Source organism: Arachis ipaensis, chromosome B2 (genome assembly GCF_059453495.1).
Source record: "Arachis ipaensis isolate K30076 ecotype BB chromosome B2, ASM5945349v1, whole genome shotgun sequence".
Classification (NCBI taxonomy): Eukaryota; Viridiplantae; Streptophyta; class Magnoliopsida; order Fabales; family Fabaceae; genus Arachis; species Arachis ipaensis.
In genome coordinates this window covers 98,441,662-98,455,898 of record NC_142437.1, presented here as the reverse complement: position 1 = coordinate 98,455,898, position 14,237 = coordinate 98,441,662, and the positions used below count along the sequence as shown (strand labels likewise).

General features: G+C 31.9%; 1 protein-coding gene across 2 annotated transcripts; it reads left to right on the top strand.

The window, feature by feature from the left end:
* Nucleotides 1-3,085: 3,085 nt before the first annotated feature.
* AARE (acylaminoacyl-peptidase-like protein) lies at nt 3,086-11,529 on the top strand. 2 transcript variants are annotated; one of them, XM_021116054.2, is made up of 17 exons: nt 3,086-3,501; nt 5,279-5,434; nt 5,518-6,055; nt 6,555-6,776; nt 6,875-6,943; nt 7,169-7,307; nt 7,454-7,605; nt 7,699-7,781; nt 7,872-7,999; nt 8,099-8,177; nt 8,694-8,871; nt 9,202-9,262; nt 9,456-9,578; nt 9,947-10,144; nt 10,715-10,783; nt 10,926-11,002; nt 11,249-11,529. In XM_021116054.2, the coding sequence occupies exons 1-17, from the start codon at nt 3,372-3,374 to the stop codon at nt 11,310-11,312; spliced, it is 2,466 nt and encodes an 821-aa protein (XP_020971713.1). In that variant the 5' UTR covers nt 3,086-3,371; the 3' UTR covers nt 11,313-11,529. The 2 variants fall into 2 exon arrangements, with proteins under 2 accessions (XP_020971713.1, XP_016183693.2); XM_016328207.3 differs by having other exon boundaries at nt 5,276-5,434.
* Nucleotides 11,530-14,237: the final 2,708 nt, after the last annotated feature.

Sequence of the window (14,237 nt, the reverse complement as noted above, 5' to 3'; positions counted from 1 at the left end):
GGAATCTATTTTCAATTCACCAAAAGGTCTTAACCTCTTTTTCTCTTATATTCAATTTGCTTACAATATACAAAATCAAATGAGATTTCTTATGTCAATGTACGTCAAAAAGTTGGATCTTTTTTCACAATGGGACTTCATTGGAGGGGTTCTACATCATCAAAAGTTTTTCTTACCAGAGAATGGTGCAGATTTTGTCTTCAACATGACATAGTCAAAGAGAGCAATGTCAAATTTGACGTCCCTATTGATGATGAGAAATCAATGGATTTAGAAGTTTTAAGTATTTAGTATTTGTAAGGATTTTCTCTTCTATCAAATACTATAGATCCTTTTGGTTATTCATTATGCAGTTAATTTATTGCTATTTCTCATTATTTTTTCTAATTATATATGTAATGGATATATTTATTTGAATAAAGTAGTCTAATTATTATACTCATTATTTTCTTCTTTATTAATTTCTGTTTCTTTATTAATTTTTCTTCTCGAATGCTTTATACATAGCTTTCGTTGTATTCTTACATGGTATTCAAGTTTTTACTACAAAATTGATGCATTCTAATTATCAGATGACTCTATGCAGCGATATGATAATTTTTTAACTGATAAAATTTTGAATTAAATATCATACTCATGTAATCAAGTCAGTTTAATCACCTCTGGCTTTAAAATATCTCTTATATCATATGTAACGATAATTTATATACTATTAAAAAATTATATAATCCTCGTAATATGTTTCTACCAGATTTCTTTAATAAATACATAACTATTTGTATACATATATCATTCTGTATGCCTAAACATAAAGCGAGTTATTATAACTCAATGCACCCAAACCATATATCTATTAATATTGAACTTGCTGTGATAACTCAAATTTATATTCTTAAACACAATTTAACACTTTCATGTCGTATACAATTTTTGTAGTATTGATCACAATTATATATTTAGTTGTTACTTCAAAATATCGGATTAATTTTAGTGAATTCTCATTCATTTTACACATAAAATAGCTCAATCAATGTTTTAGCACTTATTTTATACTAATTTATTTTAATAAATTTATACTTCACTCGATAGTTTATCCTTTCTCTAAATCATACATTTTTTTTTCTTTTTTTCACTACTCTATAACAGTACATAGTACTCAATTCTTTATCTACTTTACTATTCACATCATTATTTTTTGTTTTCATATTTAGTTATATGTGTCACTTAAATTCGTACATTCTACTTGATTTTTTTTGTGTACAATAGCATTACTCATAATTCCAATCATCTATCATGATTTTCTTTCAACCAATCATCTTAATTGTATATCAGGATTATATTTATGTTCTTCCTCGTTATTATTGATTTTTTTTTGTAAAAGTCATGATGGTTGTTCACATTATAAATATTGCCCTCCTTCAATTTATTTTACCACACCAAAACAATTTTTTCAGCACCATCACCAAATTAGCTTGATTATCTTTTTTTTCATTGTCCTTTTTTTTAGCTTGATTATATTTTTTTTCATTGTCCTTTTTTTAAATTTTAAATAATAGCTTCATCTTTTAACTTACTAAAGGATATTGAAACTGCCAACGAAAGTCAAAACTACAGGATAAAAGTCAGAATCTTAAAATTGTGGTCAATCTCACCAAACAATCCAATTTATTATAGAACACTCATACATATGTTATTAACATAAAAACACTTTGATAATGAATATGGATAAGTATTGTTTTGGTCCTAACGTTGAGGGTCAGAATCGAAACCATCCCCAACGTAATTTTTGATTTAGAATCATCCTTAACGTTTTTTTTTCGTATTAAAATCGTCCTTTTAATTTTTTCGGACAAAAATACCCTCCACCACTACCGGCACCTTTACCTCCACCACTACCACCACCAGTAGCAGCACCACCACCACCACCACCACCACCAAGAATAACAACATCAATGAAATCAACATAAATTCAACAAATCAAGGATAAAAAATTCAACAAATCAATACAAATTCAACAAATTCAACAACTAAATCAACATAAGTAGAAGCAGAAAGCAGAAAAAATCAACACAAGCAGAAGCAGAAAGCAGAAACCGAAGTAGAAACAGATGCAGATGCTCAAGCACAAAGCCAAATCAACACAAGAAGAAACACAAATTCAACAAGAAGCAAAAGCAAAAACTCAAGCAAAAGCTGAAAGCAGAGGCCAAAGCAAGGAGTAGAAGCCGAAGCAAGAAGAAGAAGCAGATGTAGAAGAAGAAGCAGATGCGGAAGCCGAAGCAGAACCACCGGCAGCTCGTGGGCAACGGAGCGACGGCGGCTAGGCAGATCGGCGGTGGCAGGAACCCAGCTCAGCCTCAGATTCATCTCTCTCCTTCGCGCGCCGCCCTCCTCGCGTCGAGCTCCCCTTCCCGACGGTGGCAGAAGCATGCATGAACGACGGCGACGTATTTCTTTGTTCACGGTTCTGGCGGCGGCTCGTGGGCGGACCGGCGACGATGCAGGTGTCGCGATGGTAGTGGTGGCTATAGTAGCGGCCTCCTCCCCTCCACCGGTGCTCCCTCTCTCTTTCTCAGATCTCCTCGTGCTCGGTGGCGAAGGACCCAAAGGTGGCAGCGATGGTAAGAAGCGACGGTAGAGACCCGCGGTGAAGGAAATGGCCTCCTCCCCTTCCCGCTTTGCGTTTCCTTTCCCCCACCCCCCAAAAAAACACGTTTCCTCTCCCCAAAATGCGTTCTTTTCTTTTATTTTTTTTAAAATTTTATAATTTTTTTATTAAAATAGGGGTAGTTTAAGAATAAAATTAAAAATTTTATTAAAAAGGACAATTTTAATACGAAAAAAATATTAAGAATGTTCTAAATCAAAAATTACGTTGGAGACGATTTTGATTCTGACCCTCAACGTTAGGACCAAAACAATACTTATCTCTAATGAATAGTTTTCATTAAACTTACCATAGGGTGTGCATCTGACGGGACAATTCACTAGTATATACTTAAGATATATGTTAAATAAACTTTTTTTATTTATAAATTTAAAATGTGGCCAAAATAGATAAACTCAATTTTGAATTGGATTTTTTGGGGGCTTGTTCTGACGAGAATGGTTCTTCATCCCAATCATCCGGCATTATTGAAAAACGTTCTCCTTAAATTTAGTTTGTAATGTAAACTAGAGAGTAAGCTGCTCCACACTGACTAGTGTGTATAATAGAAACATTTATCCCTTCTCTTACCTCTTCCTTCTCCGCCGCCACCCTTCCGACACTGCAGACCACCTTATCCAACCCCTTTCATATTTTTTCATTAGAAAAACTACCTTTTTGAAGCTGCTTCTTCAGTTTCAGTCACAAGCCCCTATCTTAAATAATGGCTTCTCTTTTCCTCAAGATGGTTTCCATTCCACCAAGAACAACAATCTCAAGCACAAGAACAAGAACAAGGGTGCCTTCAGTTCTACCTTTCAAGCTTCAGCACTTCCTGTCTCATTCGCTGCCAGGTTGGCTACCACTGCACTTTCTCGTTATTTTGGGTTGTTCAGAGAGTGAAATACTGTGTTTCTTCAGTATTTTATTTCATTTTTTTTGAAAAATAACAACTAATTTGACACAAATATTATTGGTATATTAAAATTAACTAACAATATATTTATATATAAATATTTATATAATTTAATTTATTTTTAATATATATTTATATTTTAATATATTTAATAATTAATTTTAATAACTAATTTTAATATAGAGATCGTTTTTATCGATTAATTAATATCGTACATGAGATTTTGAAGTGATTATTTTAGCTTTTTAAATTGTATAATTGTAAGTTAAATTATTAATCTTATTTTGGAATATTATTCAACTATTGAAAAATGTTAGAGTGTCACATAACACGTTCTTAAAATCCATAATTTATTATATAGAGGAGTGTTAGAGGACCAGTAATTTTTATATTTTATAATCATCAATTGATTATCAATAGTATTTTTAATGGTGTGAAATTACATCTAATAATGAGAGATCACTTATTTTTCTTTTGATAATTAAGTATTGGCCATAAAACACAAAAATTGTTGGCCCTAGACTTTCTCTATCACATATTATATTACTAACATAAACTAGAGAAGGTCCTTTGGAATTTGGTCTCGTTTTCTATATACAAGGAAAAAAAAAAAAAAACCATAACATGATTGCCAACTTATCATGCAACACTTCAAAATCAAATTGATAAAATTACCCCTAAGAAAAAAGTCTTCATGGCTCCAAAAATTATGAAGGTTTTGACAAAATAATCCAATATTATGACATACATAACATTATTGTTACTTGTTACTGTAAAAAAGAAAAGAAAAGTCACTGTTGTTAAAATTAATTAATTAAATGTTACAAGAAACGAAAATTAATTGACAATCTGACTATTTTATCAAAGAGTAAACTACCAAAATTATTTCTCTATTTTTTAACACATTGATAAAAATATTTCTCACTAAAAATGTCGTAAAACATGATAAAAATATTCATCTTTAAATGTATATTCTCTAAAAAATATTTTAAAAATTGAATTTTAATATGATTATTTATAAATATAATTAAAAAAATGAGATATTTTTATTTTTAAAATTTAGTGATTTCACGTTAAGTAAATAATTTTTTATTGTTTTTATTACTGACCAAGAAAAATAAAAAATTCTAGAGAACAAATTTTTATCTGACTATTTTATATATTTTTTAAATAATTATTTAAATATTCTTACAAAATTTTAGATTAAATACATAAATAATTTGTTAAATAAAAAATCATTTACTATTTATAAAAAATTAATATTTTTTTATTTATTTTGTTATATTTTATAATATTTTAAATTACTTTTATCATTATTTTATCCATCTATTTAAAAAATCAAAGACAACTTTAATAGTTTATCCTTTATCAAATTTCTAAATCTTTTTCTAACTGGTTAAACTTAGAATTTTTTTTTTAAAAATTCTAATTTTTTAAATAAAAAACAAATAAATCTTTAACTAATTAAAATCATATTTTAAAATAGAGACCTATTTATTATTTTCTATTCCTCGTCTCTACTGATTTTCCCTTGGACGTTACAAAAAATAAAAGGAAGGTGATGGTGCATCGATGTTCTCTCTGATGGAAGAATTATTATATTGCGTCAACTGAGTGGCACACCCAACTTATCCGGTGCGCAGTAGCACGCGCCGCATTTGCTAATACCTTTCAACTTTCACCATCTCCCTCATCTCTTCTTTCATCTGCAGCAGCATCCACAGCAAGATCCATGGCGACTCCGAAAGCCGCGGAATTTCCCTCCGGATTAGACGAATCCACTGAGCAAGACTACGCTTCTCAGTCCAACCTCCTCCGAGAGTTTGTCCCCATCCCCTCCATCGACACCGCATGCCTCCTCAAATCTCCTAGTAAGCTCTGCTAACTAACTAACACTCTCTTATCTCTCTTTCCAACTAACTTCCTAACTACCTCTAACGGCTCTAACTGCCAGGCTCTGATTCCGAGTCCCAAGCAATGTTCGCCGTAAGCCAGCCCAACCTGGTTGCTAACAGGAAGAGGAAGTTCATTCTCTCCTCCACCATTCTCAACACCGGCACCTCCCCCACCTTTCACTGGGCTCCCTTCCCTGTCGAGATGTCCGGTGTCTCCGCCATGATCCCTTCTCCTTCCGCTTCCAAGCTCCTTATCATTCGCAATCCCGAAAACAACGAAAGCGCTACTCGCTTCGAGGTTTGGAACTCCTCGCAACTCCAACGAGAGTTCCAAGTCCCCCAATCAGTTCACGGCTCTGTCTATACTGACGCCTGGTTTGAGGGAATTTCTTGGAACTCCGATGAAACACGTGTGGCGTATGTGGCTGAAGAGCCAGCTCCTGCAAAGCCCTCCTTCAATGATCAGGGCTATAAGAAAGGTGCTTCCAACGATAAGGATTGTGGCACATGGAAAGGTCAGGGAGAATGGGAGGAGGACTGGGGAGAAACGTATGCCGGAAAGAGGCAGCCGGCACTTTTTGTCATCGATATCACCAGGTTCCGTATTAACAGGGTAAACCACTATTTTGGCATTAGAAAGATTCTAATTCCGACAAGATAGCCTAAAGAAACATTCATAGCCCACAAATATCACACAAGTTTGACAAACTTCACCACTTTTGTGATCTTTGGGGGTCACAATTGCTTTTTCTTTCACTCGGGAGCTAATATGTTGGAACTAGAATCTTTGGAGTGCCAAAATGATAGTTTGAGTTAAGCCCCAACACAGTCCCTCAAATTGGTGCCGCACACTAAAATAGTCCACAAGAACTCAATTGCATCAATTAGTCCTTGATATTGGTAAGTCTACTATGTTAGTCCCTCGGCCCTCAAGTGACTCATTAAGAATCTCACAGACTATTTTAGTGCACACCGCCAATCAGAGGGACCACTTTTGGACTTAACTCTGATGATTTAACATTTTCGGGGTTTTTTTTGTTTGAATTCCATGTCAAATTGTGCCATGATAGTACTAACTGCAATACTTATAATACAGTGGCGATGTGCAAGCTGTCAAAGGAATTGACAAATCTTTGAGTGTTGGCCAAGTTGTTTGGGCTCCATCAACCAAAGAAGGCTCAGAAAAGTATTTGGTTTTTGTTGGATGGTCATTTGAGACAAGAAAGCTTGGTATCAAGTACTGCTATAACAGGCCTTGTGCATTATATGCGGTTAAAGCACCACACCCTCACTCAAAAGCTAATGAAGCTGAGATTCAGTATGTCACTTCACTTCAGATTGGATTTCATTTTGAAAGTTAATATTTATCGTTTTGTTTCATACACCGAGCTGAATTATGAAGGTGTACTCATGTAGATCAACCGAAGATATCCAGGCACTCAAGCTTACTGAAACCATAAGTAGTGCCTTCTTTCCACGGTTCAGGTAAGCCGGTACTTACTATCCCAATACACATCAGGATGAACCTTTGTTTGTTTTAGCTCTATTTGTTTCATATGCTGGAGGAGCAAGTTAGAATTTCGTAAAATTTACAGGGGTCGGTCGCTTGTAACCGGTTCATCTAAAACTAAAACACTGAATTACTAGAAATGAGTATGTGAATTTGATTGCTATGCTTATGATTCCTCTATGTTAAAAATGTTCTACCAGCCCAGATGGCAAATTTCTTGTATTTTTATCAGCAAGAAGTTCAGTTGACTCTGGAGCCCACTCTGCTACAAATTCACTTCATAGACTTGATTGGCATACTGACATGAAGCAGTACAAATCTGCAAAAGTTTATGATGTGGTAAGATTCCTGTTATGCTTATTTAACATGCAAGGATTGTTGTTGAGCTTTATGATTTTTGCTTGTATTAAGAATGAGCATTAGCTTTTTGGCTGTCATTTGGGAAATAAAAACTTATCTATTTATTTTGGTTATCAATTTCAAAGATTCCAGTTGTGATGTCTGCTGATGATGGCTGCTTCCCTGGGCTTTACTGTTTTAGTATGCTTAGAGATCCATGGCTTTCCGATGGCTACACCATGATTATACAATCTATCTGGCACAGCAATCAAGTCTTAATTTCTGTCAATGTGTTGAGGTAACCAAAACAGTATGAATTTACTTTGTATAGTTTATGCAATCCTTTAGGTGAATGAGTATGATTAACATCATACATTTTCATCAAATACAGTGGAGAGATATTACGCATCACCCCTGCCGACTCAAATTTCTCCTGGAGTCTCCTTAGCTTGGATGGGGAAAATATTCTTGCTGGTAACATTAAGCGCAATCTTGTTTTGGACCTGCCCTTCAGGAATGAAGTGATATGTTACACCTTTTTCTAACTTGTTCAACTATATGCAGTTTCTAGCAGTCCTGTAGATATTCCGCAGCTCAAGTATGGAACCCTTGTTGAGAAGGAGAAAGAAACTGGTAATAGTGAATGGAGTTGGTTAGATGTATCAAATCCCATATTCAAATGCTCAGATAAGGTTTTGGTTAATTTTCTTTTTGTAATAATTTTTATGGATAAATTTTTTGTGAAAGAAATATCCTATATGCTAAAAGAGTGTCACTGGGATCTGCTACAGGTTACATCTTTGCTGTCCTCTCTCGAGTTCAGTATAATGAAGATCCCGGTTAAGGATGGTTCTGAAAGCCTAACAAAAGGTGCTTGACTCACTTTGGTTCTCTTTGGTTACAACAATATATGATCATGATAGAGTAAACGATGGCATTTTGCGCCGCACACTGCATGTTATATGTAATAGTTTTGTAAGGGGTCCAATTAACCACACAATGAAAAGGAATGTAATAGAGACAGAGATAGAAACTACCATAAAATAAAATCATCATTAAAAACAATAGAAATGAGTAACAAGTCACCTGAGTAAAACTGTAGCTTTCTTGTTTATGAGTGGTTCCGTTATGTCACTATGTCTAAACTTGCAACTTGCAAGAGTACAAAATACTGAAATTGTAGTTATTTTGTGATTGTTGAAGTCACTGGTTAGATGATTGTGATCATACCTAATGAATTTAAACCAAATTGGCTATGTTAAAAAAAATCTACAAGGTATTTCACATGTTATTTGCTCTCTCTTTGATTGTACATGAAAATAAACTCAATTTTCTTGGGGAATTGACTCGTATCTTTTCCAATTACCATTTTAAATTCAATTTCAGGTGCAAACAAACCTTTTGAGGCTATTTTTGTCACATCAAAATCCAAGAAAAGTGACACATGCGATCCTCTAATTGTGATCCTTCATGGAGGACCACACTCTGTCTCGTTATCGGGTTTTTCAAAGTCCTCTGCCTTCCTTTCTTCACTTGGATATAGCTTGTTGATTGTAAATTACAGGTAAATGATTTTCCGTTGGTGTCAAGGCATTTAGCTAAGGCCAGAAATTCTATGTTCATCATAAATCTGATGTATTGGGTTCCATTGTATTCTTTTGGAATCCTTGCATGTGTCTGCAAATGACTCCTCTACCAAATTGGATACAATTAGCTTATGTTGCATGTAAGCCTCAATTACATAATTACTAAGATTATATACGTATTGAGGCACTGCAAGAAATCCAAGCTTTCTTCAACTTTATAGCCAACATGATCCCCTTTGACTTCCAATTATAGTTGAACAATGTCTAGAATTAGTTCTTTTATATTCTCATTGCATAACAATTCTCAGAGGCTCCATAGGATTCGGCGAGGAAGCTTTACAATCTCTTCCGGGCAAAGCTGGATCTCAGGTACTTCTTTTCCCCCTAATTTATAAATTAGTAGGCTGGTTGCATTATCTGATTGTTTTTATAAAAGAAACAAAAAGAAAAAGGAAAAGACTTATCTGATTGCATCCCTACTTTAAAAGTAAGTTCAGTTATTTTTATATTATGTCGATATTTTTGTTCGGGTTGGGTCTTGATATTGGTTTGTAATGACCAGGATGTCAATGATGTTCTCACTGCCGTTGATCATGTCATTAGCTTGGGACTTGCAAGTCCTTCAAAGATTGCAGTGCTCGGTGGTTCACATGGTGGCTTCCTGACAACCCACTTGATTGGCCAGGTCTGAAATTCTGATACATATATTACTTCTGCAATATATATATATATCACGATAAAGGTTTGCGAAATAGTTAAATCAAACAGACTTTGTTAAAGTGCAGAATTATAGATGAAGCTAAGAGTATTAACTTGTCAATAGTAGAAAATGATTGAAGCAAATTATAGATCATGTAAAAGAGAATGATATTGAATTTTATGTTCATACCTCAAAAATAAGTGCATATGATCAAATTACCATGGTCTCCATTTAAGATTTTGTTTTAGAAATGTTGTCTGCCAAAGGATTTGGGCTGCCCCAATCATGCATGTTTATTGCTCCTTTTGTTTTAATATTATTCAGAGTTTGATCATATGTGTGTGATTGCTTAGGCACCAGATAAGTTTATTGCTGCAGCTGCCAGAAATCCAGTCTGTAACCTTGCATTGATGGTTGGTACAACTGATATCCCTGATTGGTGCTATGTCGAGGCTTATGGAACCTCGGGAAAAGATAGGTTCACGGAAGCGCCATCAGCAGAAGATCTGGCTCTATTTTATAGCAAGTCTCCTATTTCACATCTCTCAAAGGTTAGTCCACCATAGTAGGAGGAGTTACTATATTTTATAAAAGAATAAAAGAATAAAATGTACTTTTTGTTCTTAAATGTTTATAAAATTTTTTAAAATTATCCATAACATTTAATTCGATTTTTTTTACCTTTAACTTTAGAAATAAGTTTCAATTTTATTCCTATTATTAATTTTTTAACAGTTATTTTTTCGACTTTGTCCTTGATTAGAACAACATTCCATGGTCCTAATCCTCAAACTCTAACCCAAACTTCTAAGTCCTAAACCCCCACACTCTTTCCAGCATCACCATCAACCCCTAGGACCCCACCTCTGTCAACCCCTCACCCCCCCATCACTGCACACATCGCCCCAACCCCTCACCTCAGGAACATCTCGCCATTGTCGTCGCCCCATCCACACCTCACCGCTTATTTCAATCTTGTAGGATAATTTCGGAAAACATTGCAAATGCTCATTGACAAAAAAATACTTTACTCTTTATAAAATTATTTATAATACCTCAGTACCGCATGCAGGTAAATTTTGGCATTACGGGTTCGGTATTAACGATGTCTGTATATGCAGGTGAAAACGCCGACGCTTTTCCTATTAGGTGCGCAAGATCTACGAGTTCCCATTTCGACTGGACTACAAGTAAGTATTTAACTATTTAACTATTTATCATCTTTATGGCCTCTACGAGCCAAGCATTAGAGTCCTTTTTCTTTTAAGGTGCCGTACGAAACATTGCCCCATTCCCTTTGAAAGAAAACTGATAACTGTATCTTCTGTGTAGTATGCCCGGGCTTTAAGGGAGAAAGGAGTAGAAGCTAAAGTCATATTGTTTCCCAATGATGTTCACGGTATTGAAAGGTAAACAAATCTATTTCTTAAACATCTCCCTTGGTATAAAATATATAGAATTTCATTTTGATGCTGTACATTCAATTATGTAATTTTACGTCGGTAAAAATAATTACTTTTTACATCAACTATAGAAATGCTCATACAAACAAACGGATATAATTGAATAACTGTATAAAATATTTTACGTTGTCATTATATATAAATAATATATGATTGTGACAATAGTTTGGTTTGATTTTACTTGTTTTACAGGCCACAATCTGACTTTGAAAGTTTCCTTAACATTGGGGTTTGGTTCAACAAATATTGCAAATAAGCTCCGTTTCTAACCTAATTGTATCATATGGTTTGGTGAATATTCAAATACTAAGTGGCATACTATATTTTAATTATGGAAAGAGGGGAACGCATAATCACATTGTGTTTCTCGATTAGAATCAATACAATTGGGTTAGAAAGAGTGCAGGGCATTCTCAAATATAATAAATTTCACATTATTTACGATATTTATTTGAAATATTGTTCAAGATTTATCTTTTGCTTTTTCCTTTAGAAATTTCATATCCTTTATTATAATTTATTTTGTGTATAACTCAAAAGAATAAAACTCTACAACCAAGTAAAATAGTTAACAAAATCCAACTAAGTGTGTGTTTGGATTACAGTTTACAAACGGGAGTTTGAATAAATTGATTTTGCAAACTTGATTTTGATAAAAAGTAAGTTTGTGTTAAAGTGATTTATGTTTGGAAATATTTGCATCAAAATGAATTATAGTAAAATAAATATTGTTTGGATTATTCTATTCAAAATCACTTTTAGATAAAAAATTACTAAAATAGACACCAATTTAAATAATTTTTGTATATTATCTTATCATTTTAATTTAGATAATTGAATAGATCTTATTAATTAATTCTATAATAAAATTAATATTTATGCACTAAAATAAAAATAATATATAAAAATTGGCAAAATATATTTTTAATTAAAACTAACAAAATATAAATTTTAGAGAGTACTAAGAATAATAAAAAAATTAAATATTTATCTTGGTAGTAATTGAAATAAATCAAAAAAAAATTTAAGATATTTTTTATATAGTATATTTTTAGTACTCTTAGTACTCTTTTTTAGTATGCTATAATTTTTTATTATTATTATTATTTACAATTAATTTTTTGTTTAATTTACTTTACCTAATAGAATCAATAAATCATATTATAAAAAGATAATAAAAATAATATAAAAAATTACAATTATAAAAGTGTATAATATCAAATAATAATTAATAAAAAATAAAAATAATAAATAATAAAAAAAGAGAGTTCATGTAAACAAAAATAATAAAAATTCTATAAATAATATAATAACATGCATAAAGGATAAAGTTAGTAAAAAGTAAATAAAGATGGAGTATTGATGGCTAAAAGTCCGTTGGTGAAACGCAGAAGCTCAAAATTGTAGCTTCTTGTAAACGTGGTTTTGAAAGCAAAATCACTTCTGCGTTCATGAATAAAAAATTTGCTAAACCAAAAATTGAAGCTTTCAAGAAGGCTAAACGTGCTTCTTCTCTTGAAACGCGTTTGCCAAACACACCCTCTTCCTTTCTCCTTACACCTCTGCTACTCTTCTCCTTCTCTTTCTCCTTTTTTACTCATCTTTTCATTTGTTATCGTCGTTGTCACCACCATCACCTCTATCTCCTCTTTCTTTTTTCATTTGAATTTCTTTTCCTCCTTCTTTTTCTTCCTCCTCCTCCATCATCATTGTTATCCTTATCGTCGTCGTCTTCTTATATGTAAATGATATTGTTAATTTTTTTAAAATTTGTGTACTTGTTCTAATTGATTTCGCTGTATTATCTATAAATTTTTCTTTTTATTTATTTTTTATTAAAATTTATAAATCTGCAACTCAAGTCTTCATGAAATAAATTTTTAATTACATCACATGATTTAGTTGAAAATTTCAATGTGAGAGTAAAGATATTTCGGTATTAGAGTGAAGACATTTCGGTGTTACTCTTTAGAAATTTATGTGTTGTTTTATATTTCAGATACGTCATCGTCTTCTTATACGAAAATATCATGGTTGATTCTCTTTCGAAATTTGTACTTGTTCTACTTAATTTCGTTGTTATCTATGAATTTTTTCACCTACTCTCTTTTCTATTAAAATTTGAGAATTTGCAACTCAAGTATTCATAACATAAGTTCTTAATTTTATTACATCATTTAGTTAGAAATTTTGGTGTTTGAATAAGAACATTTTGGTGTTATTTTTAGATTTTTATGTGTTATTTTATATAAGAGATAAGATTCAATTCATTAAATGTGTAATATTTTTTTAGAAAGATTCAATATTTTTTGTGTCGTGTTGCTGAATTTTTGGTGTCAATTCGGTGCTATCTTATTTCATTTTAATAGAGTCAATGTAATTTTTTAGTATATAATTTACTTTTTATATTTTGTATTATTGTATTTAAATTCCAATGTCACTCTAAACAAAATTCAGTGCTATTTTTATTATTGGCAAGAATTCAATTTAATAGATGTGAATTTACATTTTCATTCAACTAAATAAAATTGCAATACAGTACAGATATATTCATTTAAGTCTAATATAAAAAATAATATTCCTAAAAGAAGAAATAAGAACAACAAAAAAGAAAGAAGAATAATAAGCCAAAAAAAAAATACAGCATTAAAAAAGAAATTTCTGTATTTTTGTAGCATAATTTTGATGTCAAAATTAAAAAATTTTGATAATATTATTAACAAATTTTGGTGTTATTTTTTTGAAAAAAATAAATAATAGTTATTAAAGTCATTTTATTTTTTTTAGGTATAATAAATGTTTTTAATTTATTCTAAAAAAATTTATGTCGTATTTGTTATTAATTATTACATCACTAATTTTGTTGGAATTTTTTATATAAATTATTTAAATGTAATATTTACAAAAATGAATAATTTATAGTGTATTTACGCATTTGCACAAATTTTACACATTATGAATCATCAAAATCATAAAATAGCACAACTCGAGTAGCCGAGTACTTTGTACTCGAAATACATGCCGTTTAAAAATTCGTGCATAAATCAGGTGCACTGTGCTCAGAATAGAGCCATAACAAAATTTCTGGCACGTGATACATGCCATTTATAAAATTATTTTTTTCTTTCAAATAATATTTATCTATCTTTTATTCTTATATTAATAAAATAAAATAAAATAT

Bases quoted from the DNA above. Each gene is read 5' to 3' on its own strand.
- AARE (XM_016328207.3), top strand. From the start codon at position 3,372: ATGGCTTCTCTTTTCCTCAAGATGGTTTCCATTCCACCAAGAACAACA. The intron at 8,000-8,098 runs GTTTTGGTTAAT...GATCTGCTACAG, and splicing joins TATTCAAATGCTCAGATAAG to GTTACATCTTTGCTGTCCTC. The intron at 10,145-10,714 runs GTTAGTCCACCA...CTGTATATGCAG, and splicing joins CTATTTCACATCTCTCAAAG to GTGAAAACGCCGACGCTTTT.